At 36.0% G+C, this 22794-nt stretch overlaps 1 protein-coding gene across 1 annotated transcript in view; it reads left to right on the top strand.

The window, feature by feature from the left end:
* The first annotated feature begins 610 nt into the window (after nucleotides 1-610).
* Nucleotides 611-22794, top strand: part of LOC127945979 (uncharacterized protein C8orf34 homolog) — a 74598-nt gene continuing 52414 nt past the window's right edge. Inside the window, exons 1-6 of the mRNA XM_052542203.1 lie at nucleotides 611-856; nucleotides 12135-12279; nucleotides 12367-12498; nucleotides 16165-16293; nucleotides 16722-16750; nucleotides 17327-17490. Of these exons, the coding sequence (XP_052398163.1) occupies nucleotides 788-856; nucleotides 12135-12279; nucleotides 12367-12498; nucleotides 16165-16293; nucleotides 16722-16750; nucleotides 17327-17490 (668 nt within the window). The 5' untranslated portion in view covers nucleotides 611-787. The remainder of the gene's footprint in view (nucleotides 857-12134; nucleotides 12280-12366; nucleotides 12499-16164; nucleotides 16294-16721; nucleotides 16751-17326; nucleotides 17491-22794) is intronic.

Here is a 22794-nt window from a genome sequence, read left to right as displayed (position 1 = left end):
CTACTTCCCTGCGTCTCACAATTACATGTTTAGTGTGAATGGCCCCTATATATATTAATAATATTATGTATGATTGTAAAATATATTTTAATAACTTTATTTTAATTAATAATTTAATATAATAAGAAATATATGTTTTTATTTATTTACATAAGTCATTCTCGAGAGAAATCATAGTTTCCATAAATAATGGGCCAATTACTAATTGTTACATCTTAAAAAAAAAAAATAGAATCCATAGCAGAATGAAATGTGATGCTTATGAATTTTAAAGCATTATACTTTTGAAACTAGGATAGGTAGAAATAGCATTATAGCCTAATACATTATACATTTGGCTGATGTTCGTACAGTATATATACTAGATTAGGCAATAAAGAGTTCATAAGAATTGTTTATAATGCAAATTTCACAAAAAGTAAGTGTATGTGAATTTAATAATCACACTTAACTGTGTGTAAACGAAGAGGGCGGGTCTCTCAGACCTGAACAGCCAATGAATAAACATTCGTGTAAGGTGTAATGTTTTTGATTGGCTTTGAGAAGAGGCCGTCGATAGATACTCTGCCGAGACCGGAGGAGGGATAGTCCCATCAGATATGGACCAAAGCGAGGGAGGACGCAAACCCTGGTACTTTCAGCGTGTGCTGGAGCAGCAGCCGAGCTCTCAGCGCTAGATGTCCGCTCACTGCCCGCTAGAGATCCGTCCGCAAACCCGCGCGTTTGAAAATGCTTGGCGAAATTTAACGATATCTAAACGCTTTGCTGTTTAACGCAACACATTCTCATGGCGTCTATACAGCAGTCAAGAATTCAGTCATACCTGGAGAAGAATAAGATCGGACCCTTGTTTGAGGTATGTTACAACTTTTCACAAAAGATGTTCGTGAGGCACCTCGAGATTTTGCTGCATTGAAAATGAATGAAGCAAGAGCTACTTGTGTCTGCTTCAACGCACATGTAGATATGAAAAAGAGTTTAATTGCAATTAGATGGTGGCAAAATACATTTTAAGAACATGTTAATGTCAATATGAATTTGGAAGTGAATGAATTAAGCGGGATATTTGCGCTTATCAGGAGAGTGCAAATCCACCTGCATTCACTTACCTTCAGTCAATCAATAAACGGAAAAACTAGAGATGTTTTACTTGATTTGTTGCATTATATAAAGCATGCAGCTCTCGTAATAGCCTAGTCTATATAAATAGTCTGTGGTAATGAGATGGAAAATTTCTGCTGACTGGTCGCTTTCTATCAGTAACCCAAACTGTATGCCTTTGTTTCTGCTATCAAGGTTTTCATATTAAAATATACTGTTTTTGGAAAAGTCAGGCTCATGTCAGCACTCTTCCTAGGTTATTTCTTTACAGTTGTGATATATAGTGTATGTTGGCTCATCTAATGAATGCTGTAGCCTACTGTAAATATATGGAGACACTGGAATGCTGTACCATGGTGTGAGTTGTAACGGTTTGTAACGTTTTAACCATTTTGGAAATGAACTACACAGGATGAAATTTATGTCATACATGACCCTTATGAAGTGACAATAGAAGCTTTGAAAATCAGTAAAAATGTATGTTTTATAGGACCAAAACCAGCTTTGAGGTTATGTTAAAAGACTAGAAGTATGATAAGGTTGTAGGCCTAACACTTTCTAATAAAGACTAATTATTTCTACTGGTCCTACAAAGATTGCGAGACATTGTATATGTTTGCATTTTAAAATGTTTATAGCATTAAAGTAATAATGTTTAAAAATTGTAATTCTAAACTAAATGTATGTTTTAAATTAACCTTACAATCCATATTGTAACTGACAGAAAACTTTGTATTTGTCATTGATTTAAAGAGTTTAGGAGTAAGTACTAGGTTTCTGAACTGCTTAAATTTATAGCAGACATATAAAATAGGGAAATATTTTTAAAACAATTTAGACACACAGCACAAATACATAATAATAATAATAATAAATCCACAGCTACAGACAATTTAATGAAATGTTACAGTCCTGGTCTCTACTTTTGCACTGTCAGCATCTTTGCATAATCAGTATGGTGTGATGGACTAAATAAAAAACTACAATAAATGCAAAAGATTGCATTTAAAATGGTGTCAGACCAGTCATGTAGCCGACCAATATGCCTTAAGTAACATAAACTGGACACCCACTTGCCTTGAGAAAAATGACTTTTTTGCTCCACAGTCCACACCATAATGAAACAAAATAGCGTTGTCATCCACCAACGCTGTTACCTCTTAGGCATCTGTAGTAAGAAGCACAGTCTACACGAGTCAAACTGCTGATTTATCAACCGTCTTGTAGTGGGGAGTGTGTGCATGGGCTGAATATTAAACGGCAATAAAGCTAAAAGCAGAGCGTGTGTGACCTAGTACCATGGACAGCGGCGCCGCGCAGAGATCTGCCACATGAACGCGTTTTCCCCGGGGGCGAGCGCTGTGAGTGGGTTGCGCGAATGTCTGTCGTCTCTCTCTTTGTCGCTTTTGAATTATGTTGGTTTTGGAGTATATCATTCCTGAGAACTGGTTAGGCGAATAAACAGTCTCTTGAAATCGCCTCTCCTGAAGTCTGAGAGTTCAAATAGTATTTCTAAAGATGGTAAAACTTATAGTGCACACATACAGTAACTGTAATCGAAAGAAGATTAACTAGAAGATTAAGAGAACAGGGCTAGTTGTCACACTGTTTGTATCCTGATAACTAGCAGGGTGTGAATCCAAACATCATAAAAATATATATTTTCTCTAGAAGTAGTTTTGTATGGTGGAACATCTAGTCTTAAATTGATTTAATTTTTGTGTAACTGAAAGTCTTACAAACTCAAAGTTTAATGTCATCATGTTTATGAAGGTAGTTTTAAAGTTTTATTTTTATTTTTATTGAAAGGACAAGAGTTTTTGTTTAATTTAATTAATAAAACAACGCACCCTAATCTTGGTCATTGTCTATTCCGCAAACTGTACTGTATCTTTTTTCTTAGGTATCAAAAGTGAAAATGTTAAATCTTTTATATATATATATATATATAATATATATATATATATATAATATATATATAATATATATAATATTCACTGGCATAAAACAAAAGTGTGACAACTTGCCCCAGTCCTGCTTGTATGTTCATTAGTATCATACAGTAACTCAAATTCTGTAATGTAAATTGTTACACGAAAATTTCATTTGCACTGCACTTTCGTATCAATTCATAACAGGTAACACAAATATTAACATATTAAACAGTGACACTGGTTTTGTCCATCAGGCTATACCTCTGTCATTTTATAACGTCACTGCAAACAGCTGATATAGAGCCTCGGTTTGTTTGCACGTCATAACTATTATCAGTATCTCTTTGCAGGTGTGTTTGCCTGGTTTGTTTCCACTGTATGCTGTAACTATGCTCAGTATTAACGCTTTGGCACAGCAACACATACATACTGTACAAAAAAATGATGAATGACCCTCTCAAGCTATTTTACCAGTTCTTGAAAAAAGTAAACTTAAATCAAGGTCACCGTGAATGCAATATGCATGGGACTGGGGAATAAGAAGACGACTGTAGCTGCTGCATCTTTAAAGTGTTAGACCTTCCTCACCGAAGCACGGCAACACATAACTGTAATATTTTATAGGTCAGTATTTTGTTTTTGTTTTTTTAATGTGAAATACATTTGTATGCCACAGCATTTGGCCACTAATATGAATATTCATGCTATAAAACTAGTTCTTTCTCTCTTTAAACTGACTTGTCACACTAACACATTCAGTGCCAAGAGCAGCAAGGAGAGAAGAGCAATTGGTGACCATTTTAAAGATGTTATCTCTTCACTTAAGTCCAGATAAGATGGGAGTCGACATAGTTAACTGATGTTCGGTCCTCTGGTGGCTCTGAATTAGGAAGTTCTCCAGGAAAACAAAAACAAAAAACTAAACAAAACAAAAGACAAAATTAAATAAATGTAACAATGCAGACAACACTTACAGCATGCTTATTAACCTACACAGAAATATAATTAAATCTACTTGCACTAAATATGAATTTTTCCAGAAGAGTGACATACTGTGTGGGGGTTGAGGATCGAGGTATACTCCGTGTTGATTAGCGTTAACAGCGTTTGAGCACTTTTTTTTTTTTTGCATTCATTAGTGACTACATATCTTAATTAACATCTTCTTGACACTTTTCTTGAAGATTCGCCTTCTAATGATGCCCAAAATCTATGCTGAGAAATATCTTATTTTTTAAATTGTCATTTAGTTCTACATATTTTGGCAAGAAGATTAATAACTGTGGAGGGGGATTTTCAGATAATAACAAACCTAAGACTAAACTTAAAGATGCAGAGAGATGGGACAGCAGAATTCATGGACTCGTGTGCAGTTGCTCCACTCTGTGATGAGAATAATTTTGCGGCAGGAACAGGAAAACAGGTTATCAATAGCCATTCAAAGTGGCCGCCTCACTGTGTAATGGTGGTAGGCAGTGCAATAAAGAGAGTGAAATGTTTGTAAAGAAGCAGCATAATTGATCTCTGTTGCAAGAATTATGCGTTCAACCACAAAATACACTGCAGTTTGAGCAAATGGAGGTTTGATTAGCATACTAATGCATTCAAGCAATAAAACCACAGGCAACCACACAAAAGTCATTTCAGTATTTGGAACGTATACAGTTAATATATTCATCATTCGTTCAGTATGTATTTATGTGTATCCGGGAATCCTGTTATTATGGCTGGAGGTTGGATTTACTTGCAGTTTACTGAGCCACATAAAAACTCGGTAGGAATCTAGTTGTTTAATTGGCCCCCGATTTCTCTCCTTCACAGTGGGGGAAGCATTTTCTGTTTAAAGGAATACTTCACCCAAAAATGTAAAATTGCTGAACATCAGGTCATCCAAAATGTAGATGGGGTTGTTTCATCATTGGAACAGATGTGGAAAATTTAGCATTACATCACTTGCTCATCAAGGGATGCTCTGTAATGAATGGGTGCCATCAGAATGAGAGTCCAATGAAGTGGAAATTGTCCAAAGCAGTTCTAAACAAGTATGTCGGTGGATTTTGATGTGTGAAGACAACAAGGGTTGGACATTTTCACTGGAGGAAGTGTTTTTAAGGATAATGGACTGCTATTTTGGCCAGAAGCATTACAAATATATTAACAGTAAATTTACTTGTGGATTAATGTGTTGTTTTTATCAGCTATTTGAACTCTCATTCAGACGGCACCCATTCACAGCAGAGGATCCAACTGGTGAGTAAATGATGCAGTGTTACATTTCTCCAAAAACGCAAACAAACTACACATTGAATGTCCTTGAGGTTGAGTAAAATTCCAGATTTTTGGGGGGGACGAACTATTCCTTTAAGATTTCTGAAGTACAGTACAGTATATTGACTGAAATCATGGCATGGATGCTTCTTGATTGGGTCTGACCATTGTGCTATATCATAAGGGATGTAAAACCAAGATTTATGAAAAAACTTGCCTTTGCCATAAGACCATTCCAATGCATTTCAGAGTCAAGGGTACACTGGCCCTGAGTGCATTGCTTTGTTCTAGAAAAGCCATTCAGTGTACAGAGAAATTTGTGCGGCTAAGCTTCCCCAGGGCTCTGTGTAAGGATCACAGCCTAGACCTCTCTGAAATAGTGTCAGCTGATGTTCACTGAACTGTTGGTGTGAAGGAACTAGGGGTTGAAAGTTGTTTGAATTTCTGTTCTTCTAATTTCTCCAGAGCATGCTGTACCTGTGTCTTAAAGCTGCAGTGTGTGATTTCTGCACCACTAGCATCATCAAACAGGATGTATAAGGAATGTATTTATTTCATGTGCAGTGATTTCCCCTTTTCTTGTTCACACTCAGCCTTCAGTGGTTCATTTTTTAAAGGTCATGCAGTGTGACTGAAATACCGAATGCAAAAGACATTCTTTTTTCTATTTTTATTTTTTTTTTGCATTCATTAGTGAAGAGATATTTTATGCTGCCCAAGATCTGTTCTGATAAAAAAAAAAAAAAAAAAAACTTTCGTAACTTAACTTAAACTACTACTTCTAGTAAGATTTTAAAATGTGCATTTGGACACTTTACTATCCCATGAGGGCATAGGGAGGGTTTGTGAATGGCAGTGTAGCAATGCAACTGGGGGGGGGGGGGTATGTTACATGACAATATGGGTAATATGGTACGTCTGGATTAAAATATCTTCTGGCTATAGGTTTCTTGAGCAGCAACTGTCATTGTGAAGCTCCTCAATCTCCCACAAGTGACAGACTGCATGCTACATCAGCACACAGAATATCGATAAAACCAATTGGCCGAAGAATCATCACATTTCCAGTTTGTAATTGAAAATGGGTGTCACCACAGACAATTGACACCTCAAGAACAGTTCAGTCTGGTCTGGGTTGTTATATATTAATGGGTAATATAGATATATCAAGTTTCAACTACAAAGTTCAGATGGGATTGGGAGGCTATAATTTAACAGCATAATGTTGAGGGAGGTATGACAGAAAACCATTTTCTGTCATTCAATAGACAACCTAAAATGAGACAGAAATGTGTAGGATGTGTGGGTCTCGTTGAGACTTTGTTAATTACAGCATTGGGGCTGGACACACACACATACTCACGCATGCTCGCTCGTGCACACAAACAGCTCTGTACGGTACCCTGACAAGAGACACACACTCAAAGCAGGGTTGGATAATGGAGAGGAGATAGAGAGTTCCCTCTCTTGCCTTTATTTATAGAGATTTCTTGGCGGTCTGGGAAGTAATTAATGTTTCAGTGACCTGCAGACACCCGAGGCGTCTGCGCAGCATGAGCTCCCCTCCGTTGATCTTGAGCAAATGCCCTGCATTACGAAACAAGCTCACCTGACAGAAGCAAAATAAATGCAATATTAAGTGGAACCCATGATCAAATCATGTCCAAATCAAACATGTCTGAAGTTGTAGTGATCCCTTCTTAAAGGAAGAGTTCACACAAAATTGAAATTTTGATGTTTATCTGCTTACCCCCAGGGCATTTCTTCAGTATAACACAAACCAAGATTTTTATCTCAAACTGTTGCAGTCTATCAGTCTTACAATGTAAGTTGAGGGGAATCACGGCTAACACATACAATGAAACAACAACAACAACAAAAATCATACACAAACAAAACCAATATAAACCCTGTGACTCGTGACGATACATTGATGTATAAAGACACAAAAAAATTATTTATATCGTTTTTACCTCTGATTCACGCAATGTCCAAACTGTTAGATCGCTCCTGAGCAAAAACCGGTATAAATAATGTTCAGTTTATTGCACAGACCGATCGTTTTGTGTCTTTAGACATAATGTATCATCACAAGCCGCAGGGTTTAATTTTGGTTTGTTTGTGTGTTTTATGCTTGTTTTATTGTATGTTCTAGCCCTGATTCCCATCCACTTCCATTATAAGACTGACAGACTGCAACGGTTTGAGTTAAAAATCTTGGTTTTTGTTCTACTGAAGAAACAAAGTCCCCTACATCTTGGATGCCCTGAGGGAAAGCAGATAAACATAAAATTTTCATTTTTGGGTGAATTATCCCTTTAAGAAATTGAACACCATTCTGATATAGGAAAGTCTGTGATTACCACATTTTTTTCACAATGCTTCTGAAATTTATTGGCCTTTGTCAAACACCATAAGTAAAGATAAACCCCTTGTTGTGCAGCTGCGTGCATATTCATCATGGATTTTTTCAAAGCAACTTTGTGAAACAGTTATGTGGTTTAAGTAGACATCCCAGTTGATGTACTGTATGAAAGTTAAAGCAATACAGAAAGTCTGATCACGCACTCTGCTGAACAATGTATCAACGTCAGCTATGTGTATATGTAATTAATTATCTTAATTATGCACATTATTGTTTGTATTTTTATAAAAATTATATTAATGATTTTTAAATAACCTTTTATGCTTACCAAGGCTGCATTTATTTGATCAAAAATAGAGTAAATATAAAAAATATTATGAAATATTTACAATTTAAAACAAAAGTTTTCTATTTAATACATAAAATATATATTCATTCCTGTGATGCAAAGCAGAATTTTCAGCAGCCATTACTCCAGTCTTCAGTGTCACATGATCCTTCAAAAATCATTCTAATATGCTGATTTGATGCTCAGTTTTTAATAAAGATTCCTATTATTATCAGTGCTAAAAACTGTTTTTTTAGTTTCAAATTTTTGTGAAAACCATACTGCAATGTAACGTAAGTTGATTTAAAATCACTAGTTATTTAAAATTATTCTAAATTGTATATATATATATATATATATATATATATATATATATATATATATATATATATATATATATATATATATTCAAAATATTACTGTTTTTACTGTGTTTTTTGTTAGAATAAATAAGTAGTTGGATAATAGTTTTTAAATTTTTTGCTTAATTATTCCAAACGTATGACTATTAATATATACATGCCACTCTGTATATATGTAAAATCCTTCATATTTAATATTTTATATATAAACGAGTTGTCTGTGTTGTCTGTGTTGCCCTCTGCGGCTGTACCACTCCTTGGCTTTCCTCCTCCTTCTGTCTCAAGGGCTGGAACCCATCCAGAACTCTGACCCAGCCTTCAGTCAATGTTTCCCTGCTGTGACATGAGGCATACATTAAAGAATCAGAAGAATAACGAGAGTGCAGCCTCAGGAAATGCAGAGATCTGGTTTAAAACTCAACATATATATACAGTAAGATCAACTGTGGCAACATATTAATAACTTATTGCATCCATACTGTGTCTAGACAGTGAGTCAGGAGACTATAGAGTAAATAATACACTTTAATCCCGTAAAAGGGAATTGTTACTTCATTTTCTGAAGTATTTCTGGCACTGATTGAGACAGTCTGTAGTACTCTGTTGAAGGAAGAAACTTCATGGAAGCGAACAGAAGACATCAAGAGAATTTGAATCAGCAAGAGCAAGGTTAAAATGTTTAATGAATACATATTATACAATTTTTTATAATATTATAAAAAATTTAAAAAAAAAATGTTGCAAATGAAATCATAATCACTGCACTGAAGATTGTTGTAGTATTCAATAAATTTAATGAATGGTTTCCAGACCTCTCTCTCTCTCTCTCTCTCTCTCTCTCTCTATATATATATATATATATATATATATTTGCTGCAATTAGTTATCACAACTTGAAATTCAACATTAGAATTATTAATAAGGTGTTGTTGCAATTTTAAAAAGTAAGTTTTTGTGTTTGATATAACATAAAATTATACATTTCATCCACTTGTTAATTGCAGCAGGAATTTTACAGTTTATAAAACACAGCATTAACTAAATATTTTTAATCAGGTTAGATATTTCAATATTTCAAACCCTATTCATGGTATTTATACTTTATTATTATTATTATTATTATTTTGTGCTGCAAAAAAAATTAAGTAATGTCCCTTTGTTCAATTTAATCAATCAATCAATCAAAAAATAGTTTATGTTTAAAACAAGAAAAATCTATTAGACAAAGGTGATAAAAAGGTTAACAATTCAAGATATACTGAAAAAGTCTATATACAATTGTAGACTATACAACATTTAAACTTTTTACCCCCCTGGAAAACAAAGATATTGTTTAAAAAGGGCAGCATTTTAATCCATTGTGAGTGAAAAATTCTTAACCCTTGAGCTGTTAGAGCTCACAACTGATGGTCACTCATAGTCAAGCACATTGTATTATGGGATGCAGTACTCTATCCAGTGGTCTCTGCTGAACCCTGCACATTTTGGCAGATGTAGTAGATCACCTGGTGTTTTAATGTGTGAAAATGTGCTTATTGTGCATGGGTTACATACTATTGCAGAAATAGTAAGAGTAGGGATGGTGGGACAGGATGTCTTTCTAAACATTCTCTAACAGAGAATGCCTGGAAAGATATCCAGACAGAGAATGTCAGTGCGCTGAATGAAGTGCTTTGGAAATGTTGTCCAACACCAGCTTGTTCTTTAAAACTGGCACTGAACTTGGCTTGCAGTCAGATTGTCTATTAGAAAGACTGGGATTGCTTTCCCCTGCCAATTTCCCCAGTCTGTCAGTATGATCGAGAGATCCTGTGTTTCTTCATCCTGATGATGCAAGAAAATCAATTGAAATGCTTATTTCTGTGCAGGGATTTTGACCTAAATTTCAGTATATCTATGCACGTGGTTATTATTAACATACAGTATCTTATTCACTGTCAGTCAGTCTTTTCTCATTGGATGTGACTTTCCAACCGTATCATCTCCCTGTTTACAGTACGTCTCTATTAAAAAGGTCATTGAAGTAAACAGGGAAAACACCTCTTAGAGAGCATAACATGCTTGAAATGAGTGTGTGCTAATCCACAATGTTTTTCCTGTTTACCACAAGGGCAATTGCTCCCTAGGGAGCCTGGGGTAGTTACAGTAACAAAGCCCTGCTCAATTTACCTCCTGCTAAACCCACAAATTACAGTTCTCTTTTATGGACCCCTTGTTACTAGGTTAGTTTAATTACCAAACAAGGCTTATGTGTCGTAATTACCTCATTTACATCTACCGTCTTGTTGATTTGTGATTGTCTGGCTTGTAATACAGCACAGATAATTTTTTAGTGAAAGGGCAAACTGATAAAAGTTGTTTTTACATGCACTAGATTTATTTATAAAATGTCTAATTTTGTTTTTATATCTCAAAAGAGTTTAATTGGACAATAGTAGTTTTTCCAGAGGAGGGTAAATTTATGGTTCACAGGCATACTTTATGGTTTTAGTTCAGTCATTCAATCCGATTGTGTTCTCACAACTTTTATTAAACATATTACAGTACAAATCTGAGGGGTGCTCTGAGAAAACTGATCCTGTCCGCACTGGATTTTCTGTGATTACAGTGTATTATTGGTTTCAGACACCTTAAGGGGCCGTTCACATATCGCGTCTTTTGCGCACTCAAATTCGTTATTTCCAATGTAGGCACGCGGCATGCGCGCTCATAATGGAAGCGACGCGCCGTTTTTTCCAGGTGCGTCCGCACCGCATCGAGTTAAAAACATTTCAACTTTTCAGAATGCCGCAAGCGCACCGCGGGTCATGTGACAAGAACTAACCAATCAGCTTCATCCTTTCCCATAACAACGTTGAAAGCTCAGTTAAGATGAAGGAACTGCTGTTCATAATTGTATATGGATTGCCATTTTGAAATAAATTTACTAGCAGAGCTACTGCAAGCGATTTTTAGAGCTGCAAATCCATTTATCCTTTGCTGAAATTTCCGTGTCTTCATGGAGAGAGCAGCACATCATGGTTGCTTAGCAAAGACAGACGCCTCAGGGGCGCAACTGCTGTCCGAGCGCTTTGGAAAGGAGGAGAAAACAGCGCGCCTAGCGTTTTCCACGCGTTTTTAGGCGCCATATGTGAACGGCCCCTAAAAAGACTTAAAAAGTCTTAAATTAGTTTTAAAACTCTTCAGATGCCCCTGATCATTAAATATTTTGTTAAATTTAAATTCTAGAATCAAATTTCTGTTCTAGCTCCCTTTTTCCAGCCACCGGTTTGGAAACTCCTGGTTTTGAACACGAATCATGACTGAATAATACTATACACATTTTAAATGTAATCTTCATGATGAAAGTTTCCACAAATTGAATCCTGTCCAGATTTGATTGTGTGTGTGTGTGTGTGTGTGTGTGTGTGTGTATGTGTATGTGTGTGTGTGTGTGTGTGTGTGTGATTTCAGTATCTTATATGCTCTCCTACAAGGTACCTTCCAAAATTACATTTAAAAAATATATTTTGTAGTATATTTTCAGTTTTCAAATTTATTTTCAAATTTCCTTCTACAAGCTATAGCTCATATAATACTCAATGTCAGTGAGAATGTGCCAATGCCCAATTACCTAATTAGTTTTCCTGATGCTGAATTCTTGTCAACGCTGCTGATTCAGGTTGGCACGACGCAAGCTGGCGTGACAATGTGTTACTTTATCTGAAGTTCTCTGGCATTTACTCACATGATGCTGGATGTCGGTACTCTAATCGCTTTTTGTTTGGCTCTGAAAGGAGATGATGACCAAACTGATAACTGAGACACCAGACCACCCCATTCCTTTCCTCATTGGCCATCTGCAAACCAAGCAGGAGAGTCCTGGCAGGATTCAGAGGACTCTGTCGGGATCTGCAGCATTGTGGGCCGAGAGCTCCTCAGGTGGGTATAGTTCAGAATCCTTCAAGCTGTTTTGCACATAGCGAAAATGGAGATCACTACCAGTTTCCTCCGCCTCTCTCTCTATAGAATACAAAGGTACACGACGGGACTCCAGGAGTTATGAAAAACCTTGGCAGATCCATCCCAAGAAACCCAAGAAATCAAAGAGCGACCTGGCTGTGTCCAACATTTCCCCTCCGTCTCCTGAGTCTAAATCATGTGAGTCTCGCAGCAAGAGAGAAGCTTGTGTCATTACATCAGTTTTATGTGATTCAGCTGGCTGTTAATCTGAGATCAGCCAAGCATTTTCAGAGATCAGAAATAGAGGAGACTGTCTGTACATTAGTGAACAATGACGACTTCTATCTTTAGATGGTGCCATTATGGAAGCTATCAGCCTGAGCTCTGAGTGTTACGTATTGCTAAGGGAGTAATTTATATCAGAGTCTTTAATAATTTAATATGATGCTACGTTACTGACAACGTTTCTATTTCTGCCTGAATGGAGGCTGTCGGCCAATTTTGAGGAAATGGCATAAAGGGAGATTGTAAATACGTGTAACCCCATTTTAAACTGTGGATGTGTGCCTGTGCCCATTTCCAGCTGACTTATTTAGTTATATGTAGATCATGCTTTACCCTATAAAGTCTACCTTATCATATTCAATATGCACATGATTTTTTAGGCCTCTGAATTATCAACAATATCAAAAGGTTATCAGAATTGTATTACTTTTTGGCAATATAAATAACAACATCTGCACCAAATACTATTTTTTAAAGCTCTGTATTCCCATTATATCATACTATATAAACCATAAAGGCTAAAATAAAAACATGAATGTACCCCCCCCCGCCCCCCGCTCCCCCCGCCCACAGATCAATTTTTTTATGTTGTCAGTACTCAATAAACATTTCTTTTTCCTTTTTTATTTTTTTAAGAGTATTATTTTGCATGTTAGGCTTTACAAGTTTAATTGTATGTCATGTAACCTAAAACTAAAATTTCCTAAATTGTTGTTCTTTTATCAATAAGGAAACATATTCAAAGTCTCAAAAAGTTTAATGTTTTTTGGTGGTTTTATTACGAACATTCAGTAACATGTAAATGCGCTTCTCAGAGTCTTGATATCTGCAAGTGTGTATGAGATTTGAGAGCTGCAGAAAATTTAACTTCTTTTTTTTTTTTGCGTGAATTATTCATTTAACATCTTTGAAGTGTAGGCAACGTCAGGTGTTTACAAAAATGTAGGCTCTTGGTTTCCAGGCAGTGATGTTTCACATAATGAGTCCAGAGGTTACTCTGCAGCAAAATAAACACAGGGTTATTTACACATGGAAACATGCTGCAGTATGCATACAGTAGTAACTCTCAATTTCAATCTCATGCATGAGACAGAAAGTCAGAATCTGTTCTTCCTAAGCAACAAATTGTGCAGGACTCTGATATGCTATAGATCTACCTTAGACAATAGATTTATTGTCATGATTCTGTCATGATTTCATGCATAAAAGCGCACTCCGTAAGGCATTAAATACTCATTGCAGGCCAATCCAAATGATCACCCAGATCATCATAACATTCACTAATTGGTCATTCTGGGTATCCAACATCCAGCTTTACTGCTGTGGTACTTGATCATGGAAGCTAATAAGCTGTTTTGTTCTTTTACCTGAGATAACCTGTGCTGTCATTATGTCATGGACTTATCTATTTTTCTAACCTTTTGTTATGTATTTATTAATTTATTTTGTATGTATTAATTAACTTTTTTTGTCAGGTAAAAATGCAGCTCTTACTGTGTGTCATAACATTACATTGCAGAGTCACTGCAGTGGCAAACACATTTATCTGTGTTCTAAATTATTTAGTGTCACACTTTTGCTGCAAGTGCTCTTAGTAAGACTCACAGAGGTATTGCACGTGTCTGGCAATGTGTGCACATTTAGATTTTTTATTATTTCTCTATTTTTTGCACTGAGGCTACGCACAGTGACAGAAGACTAAAAAGGTACTTTTTCCTGAAACAAATCGTCAAGAGTCCTCGGATGATGGACAGAGTAAAATTGTCTTTAAAATGCCCAGTGATTGCTCAGGTCAGAATAGGGTAACTGATACTGATTTTAGTTGGATGTGATATTTCCATATTTATCGGATTTTGGTATCTTCTGAAATGAGAAGTGTGATGTGATTTGCATAAATTAAAAGAAATAAAGTTGTGTTGTAATGAATTCTAACAATGTATGGGTGTGAAAATGTGATATGGCTTGTGTGATTATCAAATCAAATCACAAAGGTGTATTTATTAGTCTGATGTGCTGCATGTTTCGGAGTGAGGCACATCATTGTGTTTATTTACACTAGGTATGTTATAATACCAAAAATCTATGGTACGGAAATCCGATACCATGGAAAAAAAATAACTTTTAACATTACAAAAACACAAACAGTAGTGGCCCTTGGCCTTCAAAAATAAATAAAATGAATTTTGTTGTCACTGTACCTTCAATTCAGAAGTCGTTATCAATACCGGTACCAAATCCCATGATCCTCTGTACCAATTTCGTTACCATAGCAAAAAATACTATAATAATTTAATATATTAAAACATTATCACGCAACCTTCAAATATTGCTAAACTATGTAAACATTGTATTAAATATATCAAATGAGCGTAATAAAATAACAAACATGTTACAGATAACCGAACAAGTGGCTGGTCTATTGCACTAACACTGTTCTGTTCTGACACAACAGATTGGTTTTGTCCTGTCCATTGCTATGATTATCATAATGTCAAACATTGCAATGTTATGTTATACACAGAAAGTTAGCAAAGACTATCTCTGACTGATATCATTTAAATTTAGCCACATCACAAAATCACTGTGTGGAAAATCTGTCTATATTGTGTCTATACAATGAATCTCTTATTTGCATTCTGTTTATAATTTGTTGTTTATAAGAAAAGGTGTTGGTGAAAGTGCAGTGCTCATGCTGAATGAGCTCTGTTGTGATTCTGATTGGCCGTTGTGTTCACACGCTCAAAAACATATCTGTGATTGGTTACAATGCTCAGTGCTGCAAAAACATGTTGTAATATAAAACATTTGACGCTCTTCAGTCTTCACTGTCATAGTCATGAAACTTCTGTTCCTTTGTGTTTCCTTATTTTGGTCATGTTCCGTTCCTCGTATTGTTAAAGGGATAGTTCACCGAAAAATGAAAAGTATGTCATTAATGACTCACCCTCATGTTGTTCCAAACCGGTAAGACTTCCGTTCATCTTCGGAGGAGCACAGTTTAAAATATTTTAGATTTAGTCCGAAAGCCTTCAGTCCCTCCATTGAAAGTGTGTGTACGAATGAATGATTGACTTGTTCTTGAGTCAAGGTTGCACCGGTTTTCGGATCACCAGTAGTGATGGGAAGTTTGGTTCTTTTCCGCGAACCGGTTCTTTCGGACAGTTCGATTCAATAAACCAATTAATACATAAAGCACCTTGACAAGAAAAGCAATAAAGAGATTTATGAAATAGTTGGCCGCAACCAACTCATTCTTCAAGTACAACAGAGGAAGCTAAGATTAGTAGGACACTGCCTAAGAAGACATGAGAGTGACTTGATTAACAAGTGAATCTTGTATGAGCCACAACAGCGGCATAACAAAAGAAGTCGAGGCAGAGTGCGAAAGCTATACCACCAATATATTGGCGAACTACGAGAAGCAATCGCAAAGAATGGACAAAATTAGTGACCGGTTGTCAACCTACCTTGTTCGCAGCCGATTGATGATGATGATGATAATTATAATTATAATAATTATTATTACAATTATAATTATTATTACGTATTTGAAAGTATTTTATTTGTCTCCGGTTTCAGTGCCTCGTTCAATACTGCGCCCTACATGGGACTGGAGGACCAAACCTGAGAGCCGAGACTTTGATGAGCTCAATCACATACTGCAAGAGAGCAAAAAGCTCGGCAAGGCCCTGGAGAACCTGTCCCGCAGTGAGTGAACTGCCAGCTACCCAGTGTTACACACACATGGAAATCTTAAGGAATAAACTGTGTAACTGTGAATTTTCTCTATTTCTTAAAAAATATTCTAAAATAAACACATTGTGTTGCAGCTAAAGGCTCTCTAGGTCAGTGGTTCTCAATTGGGCGGTCATGACCCCAAAATGAATTTTGACAGCAGGAAAAAAGCAGTGCCAGAAGCAAATAATAAAACACAGCTAACTATAAATAAACTAAATAAATAGGCTTATCAAATACATATAAAAAATATATTCAGGGTGAAAAAAATACACTTTGTACTGTGTAGGGCCATCATAAATTATGAGTCCTGGAAAAAGAAATTGAGAACCTCTAATTTTCAGTGTCCAATAAACTATTTTCTGATGATATTTGACCTGTGAATTATTTCCTTCGCACAGGCATTGCTGTTACAGATGACTTTGACCTGGTATGATGTTTTTCTTCTTATCTGGTATGCTTTCTTTCAGTAATAGAAATCAAATACTAAAAAAAAAAAAAAAGGAAAAAAAGATGAATAGAGAATCCAGCTAAAACATATGTCTTAGTCATATTTCTCAGAATACAGTACAGTTTTTAAACTTTAATAGCCTGTGTCTTTTTGGCTGCTTGCCCAGGCTTCCCTCTGTTCCCAATTTAGTATTTCAAATGAATATTAAAACATTTAGCTATTAATGCAAATGAATTTCTTCCTGTAATACTGTTATAGAGGACATTTTCTCATAATTGCCAGATGCTGATAAACTAGTGCAAAATCATAATGTCAAAGCTGATTTTTTTATTACTGCTCACCATGCATGTCCTCCGTTATTCAAATCTATTTGACGTAAAAATTACTGGCCACGCAAGTAGCGTAGATAATGAGTCTTATTTCAACATCAGTCATTTTAAATATAACCTCTTAATCTGATTACTCCTTTGCATAACCTCTGATTGTTTTATGTTTATGTCTCTATCCGATCCTCTCTCCTTTTATGCTGATCACAACTCGGCCTCCCTTTCAAAGGACCCTCTGGCGTATAACTCAATACTGCGGCCGCGTGTGGTGGGTGAGTGGGTGGGCCGTGAGGAGGAAGATCCTGACCCCCTTGCGGCTGAGATGCTTCAGCCTCCTGTCCCAAGAGCCAAAACTGAGGGTTGGGTGAGCAAAGACAACAGCCCTGTTGGAAGGTGAGACACACTTTTGTATTTCATTGGATTAGAGAAATGAGATCTGCAAACAAATGATAGTAGATGCTTGTCTTTTGAAACCATTCAGTGGAAAAAATAGTGATCACTGAGAAAATTTGCAGTGAAAAACAACAACAACAAAAATGTAAATAATAATAATAATAATAATGTTAGCTGTGGTTGGCAGATTTTTATCATAAAAATATGAAAGCCACGTTAAAACAGATTTAAATTAAATTTACAGTAAACTATAAGCCATCAAGAATTCTGCAAATGTCAATTTATTATTTTTTCTTAACTTAAATTTAAGTTTTTTTTTTTTTTTTTTTTTACTTTCAAAAACTGTACATTTAATAGTATTTTACTGTAAAATGACATAAAGCAATTTTTTTAACCATTGCATTTTAAAGTCTTTTGCAGTAAAATTTACTATATTTTGTACAGTGTAACTTCAGAATACTTTCACATTTTTACTTCCTCTTAAGTTGTTGAAAGGAAAGAACATGACAGCCCATTACATTCTAATTTGTTCTAGAAGGGTTATTTAAATATAAAAAGTGCCGTGATAAAGTGAGCCAGAGTTGAATAAAGCATATGTCATACTGTATAATGTACTTTCTCGTGATATCTCCATAAAGCTGAGATGTTTTGTCAGGCTTTCTAATCAAAGAATGCCGTAGCCTCCGGTAACCCCACATAAATCCCTCGAGGGGAAATGTTCTTTGAATGTCTGCATAGCTGTATATCTTTAAAACAGCAATTGCAGCTCCTTGACCCTTTAAAGATGTTACCAGGGTGGTTTTAATTGGCTGGTGTTTGAATGGAGGGCAGAGGCTGGCCACAGAGAATGCAGCTAATTAGAAAGGATCAGATATTAAATAATAAATCATATTCAGAAGCCGGCTGACAGAAGAGACTTCATTCGATTGAAATATTCTCTCACTTGATTACAGTAAATTATGGAGCCTTGGGTGGATACCGCAGGCATCCCCAGTCCACATAGCTGTACAAGCACTGGCAGAAACTTTCTTTACAGAGGACTAAGGCAATGGGCTGCCATGATCTCTAGCCTTAACCCTCGTCAGATTGAATGAATCATTTCAGGAGTAAACGCATTCTCCTCTAGCATTGTGCCTTTTTAGTGAACCAAAATACACCTAGCAACCAATTCTGAGATTAGGTCAGTGTAGTTATTGACTAGCTTTTTGTTTTGGACTCTAATTTTAAAATGTAGTTCTGTTCCCATTGTTTCTGTGTTCACTTCCTGTTTCACTTATTGCATTGCCTAACATAGATATGTATAGATAGATGCCATTAGCAGCTGTTTCAATGGGCCACTATATGTTAGCTGTCCACCATATTGGAACGGTCAAAGACAGTCGTTGCCTGGATGTCTGCAACCCTATACGCATGTATGAATATCTTTAACTGCAATAAGCTTCAGCAGATAATTTAGGCAAACTAACACAATGCAAAAAAACAAAGCCATTAGCGAACACAACATTATAAGTTACCATAGTTTTAGAACCTGTAAAATTGAGGTAATACCTATTAAAAACTCAAACCAGTTCATTCTTGCCTTTGAAAATCTATCCAATTACCTAAGGATTGAATTTATATTATTATTATTATTTTTTTACAACCAAAGGCTGTGCAATGTTTTGATCTTGAAACTCACTGATTTGTATTGTGAGTGATGACATGCTGACTGCTTCAAGATGGCGGAAGCATTGACATGTCTGGAGCAGTCAGAGATGTATAAAGTACTAGAGAACCATACTTGAGTAAAAGTACAAGTGCTCTATCAAAAAAGTGACTTGAGTAGAAGTAGAAGTGCTCTTTAAGCACCACACTTAAGTAGAAGTACTAAAGTATTCAACATTTTTTGTACTTAAGTATTGCAAGTAGTCTATTTTAAAATTTACTACTCAAGTACTGAAAGTAAAAGTAGAAGTATTGTGTTATGTAGCTATTAAAGAAAATAGTCAAAAGTTTGAACATATTGTTTTTACTATTTCAAATGATTAACCTAAAAGACAATCACAATTCCTTTGACTGTAACTTCTTGTAAACAAAAAACAGTTACTAGGGTTAGTTAGCCCAATTTGCAAAATGATTTCATTAATAACTTACCCTCATGTTGTTTCAAACCCGTAAGACATCAGAGGGTCATTTAGAATTTTTTGAAGCATCGAAAATACATTTTGGTCCAAAAATAGCAAAAAACTACGACTTTATTCAGCATTGTCTTCTCTTCCGTGTCTGTTGTAAGACAGTTAAAAACAAAGCAGTTTGTGATATCTGGTTCGCGAACGAATCATTCGATGTAACCGGATCTTTTTGAAACAGTCCACCAAACCGAACTGAATCGTTTTAAACAGTTCGCGTCTCCAATACGCATTAATCCACAGATGAATTAAGCTCAGGGGCGATTCTAAGATTTTCATTTTAGGGGGGCTCAGCCCCCAATAAGGGTATGATTAAAAAATATTATTTGACTATTAGGGTAGGGTTGTATACTACTAACCTTATTGCAATCCACTATTCCATTGTATTTCCTGTATTTCATATATGGGAGTAGGAGTACTGACTGAGCCATATATAACACTGTAAAAAAAACTAATAGTTTTTTAGATGTGACCAGTCACTGGAAAATTTTGAATTGGGAATGTAGATTTATTTATTTTTTTTACAATAAAGACTAACTGATTCAGTATTAGGACATTCATGTTTATCCTTTGATGATACCACTGCTTTTTCTTATGAAATGTACGTGGAAATCGGCAGAATATTAAAACAACATAAGGGTTCAATGACTGCAATGAATCTTGGGAACACAGTGGTATTGTGTGTGTGTGTGTGTGAGGCTGTCTGTTCTATTCTCACCTGACTGTTGCTCATTTGCAGACCTACTCCCGCACGACAAAAAAATGTTGTATATCCATCTACAATGAAATATAAATTATTATTTTTTTTATTATTATTATTATACATTTTTAGCTTTTTAGCCTTTATAATCAACAATACGGTTGGTTATACATCAAGTCAGCCCCTGAAAATGTATTTCATTTCAAATCATTTAACTAACCAGCTAATAATCATTAAGAATATAGACAAAACATGTATTAATGTAATTGTCTATTGGCAATATGTTTAATCTGTTCTATATTTATTTCAATTTATTAAAAATAACACCATTATCAATTTGCCACTTCTATAACTCAATTACTTAAAAAAAAAAAAAAATCACAGATCCCTTTACTCTTACTCTAATATATGTATCATGATACACTAATGATTCATTATTACTTAATACAAAATTATATTTAATAATAGAAAACAAAATAACTCCACATGATGTTTCTCTCTCTGTGCCATTTAGTGCTTTCAGACAATGATGTGTGTCGTTAATAATTTCGTTTGCATGGCTGCATAATGTAATGCCGAAATACACAATAATATGTTTTCAATTTTAAAAAGTAAATTAAAATAAATCATGATCGTTTTCTAAAGTATGTTTTCATGGGTGTTAATCGCTTCATTTTTGTTGGAAGAAAAAACAACTGTCACACTGTGATAAAGGTTGAAAGTGAACGCAGCGAAGACGTATTGGTATTGGATGCGAGAACACACACACACACACGCACACACACACACACACACACACACCTTGTACTCTCTGATGTTCGCTCTGCTCGGCGCCCCTGTGGATTGAAAAACGCGCTGAATCCATGCAGACTCAGATCAGGGGAGGAGCCGGAACTTGATGCAGCTTGCCACCGTCTCAAATGAGTTTTTAAAGGGGACTGAAGCGATCACTAATTAATTAATCAAATAATTTTTAGGGGGGCTGGGCATAAGTTTAGGGGGGCTGAAGCCTAGCCTAGCCTAGCCTAGCGACGCCCCTGATTAAGCTGTTAACTTGTTTAATGTTTCTGACACTCCCTCTGAGTTAAAACAAACCAATATCCCGGAGTAATTCATTGACTCAAACAGTACACTGACTGAACTGATGTGAAGAGAGAACTGAAGATGAACACCGAGCCGAGCCAGATAATGACTCGTTCACGAGTCAAGAACCGTTTCTGTCAGACGCGTCCGATTCATGAACCGAGGAGCTGATGATACTGAGCATGTGTGATTTAGCTTGAAGCAAACCGACACACAGAGCGTCTGGAACCGAACTGATTCTTTTGGTGATTTATTCTGAACTGATTCTGTGTTAATGTTATGAGCCCATGTGCAGTCAATGCCAATGACGCCATTGCATCGAGCGCAAAAGAATCGGTGAACTGTTTTCTTCAACTGGTTTATTGAATCGAACTGTCAGAAAGAACTAGCGTTACTGGTCATCCGAAAACCGATGCAACCGGTTCTTGACTCGTGAACGAGTCATTATCTGGCTCGGCTCGGTGTTCATCTCTCTCTTCACAGCAGTTCAGTCAGCACGCGCAGTCTCGCTTGATTCGCTCAATGATGTGCCAGCGTCATCAAACCTCTCATCTACAGTTCTGGCAGTGGTTTGTAATGGAATGATTCGTAACCTTTTTATAATTGTAACGAGTAACGATGCAGCACATAAAAAAAATATCGGAGTAAAAGTATTAAACTCAGCGAAAATATGTACCGAAGTAAAAGTGGAAGTAGGAGAAAAAAATAATACTCTAGTAAAGTACAGATACCGCCTTTTAGTACTTAAGTACAGTAGTGAAGTAGTTCTACTTCGTTACTATACATCTCTGGGAGCAGTCAAATGTGACATTTACCTAAACATACTGTATCTATATTGCCTTCCTAGTTTGTTTCCTTAGTTAGTTTAATCTGTTTCAGTCTCACCTCATTAGTGTTTTTATACCACAGTGTTAACTGTGTACATCGAAACGGTTTCTCTTTTGATAGTTGATAATAAAAGTGCCCAGCTCTCATCCCTTTTACATTCTTCATGGTTCAGCAGTGGGGCATGACCAGTTAATCAGTGTAGCTTCTTGGTGAAAATAATCACTACACTACAAGTTCGTTTTGGTCAGGCTTTTTGCACTGTTTTTGTGGTCTTTTTTGAACATGCTGACATTTCTGGGGATAGCTCCAGTCGGGGACAAGACACCAAAACTGGGGGCATCCCTATATAACGGGGACGTCTGGTCACCCTAATCTACAGCCCTAGTTCAGACCTTGCTTTGTCATTCAAGATATGAATCTGCAAGTTCATAACCCCATACGCAGGGGAGATGAATCTTCCCAACAGCCCTGCACATGTGCTGAAGCATAGCAGGGCTGTTTTCAACACCTGTTCTGCTATTTGAC

The sequence above is a fragment of the Carassius gibelio genome, chromosome A24 (assembly GCF_023724105.1).
Source record: "Carassius gibelio isolate Cgi1373 ecotype wild population from Czech Republic chromosome A24, carGib1.2-hapl.c, whole genome shotgun sequence".
Classification (NCBI taxonomy): domain Eukaryota; kingdom Metazoa; phylum Chordata; class Actinopteri; order Cypriniformes; family Cyprinidae; genus Carassius; species Carassius gibelio.
This window is presented reverse-complemented; position numbering and strand designations above follow the sequence as displayed.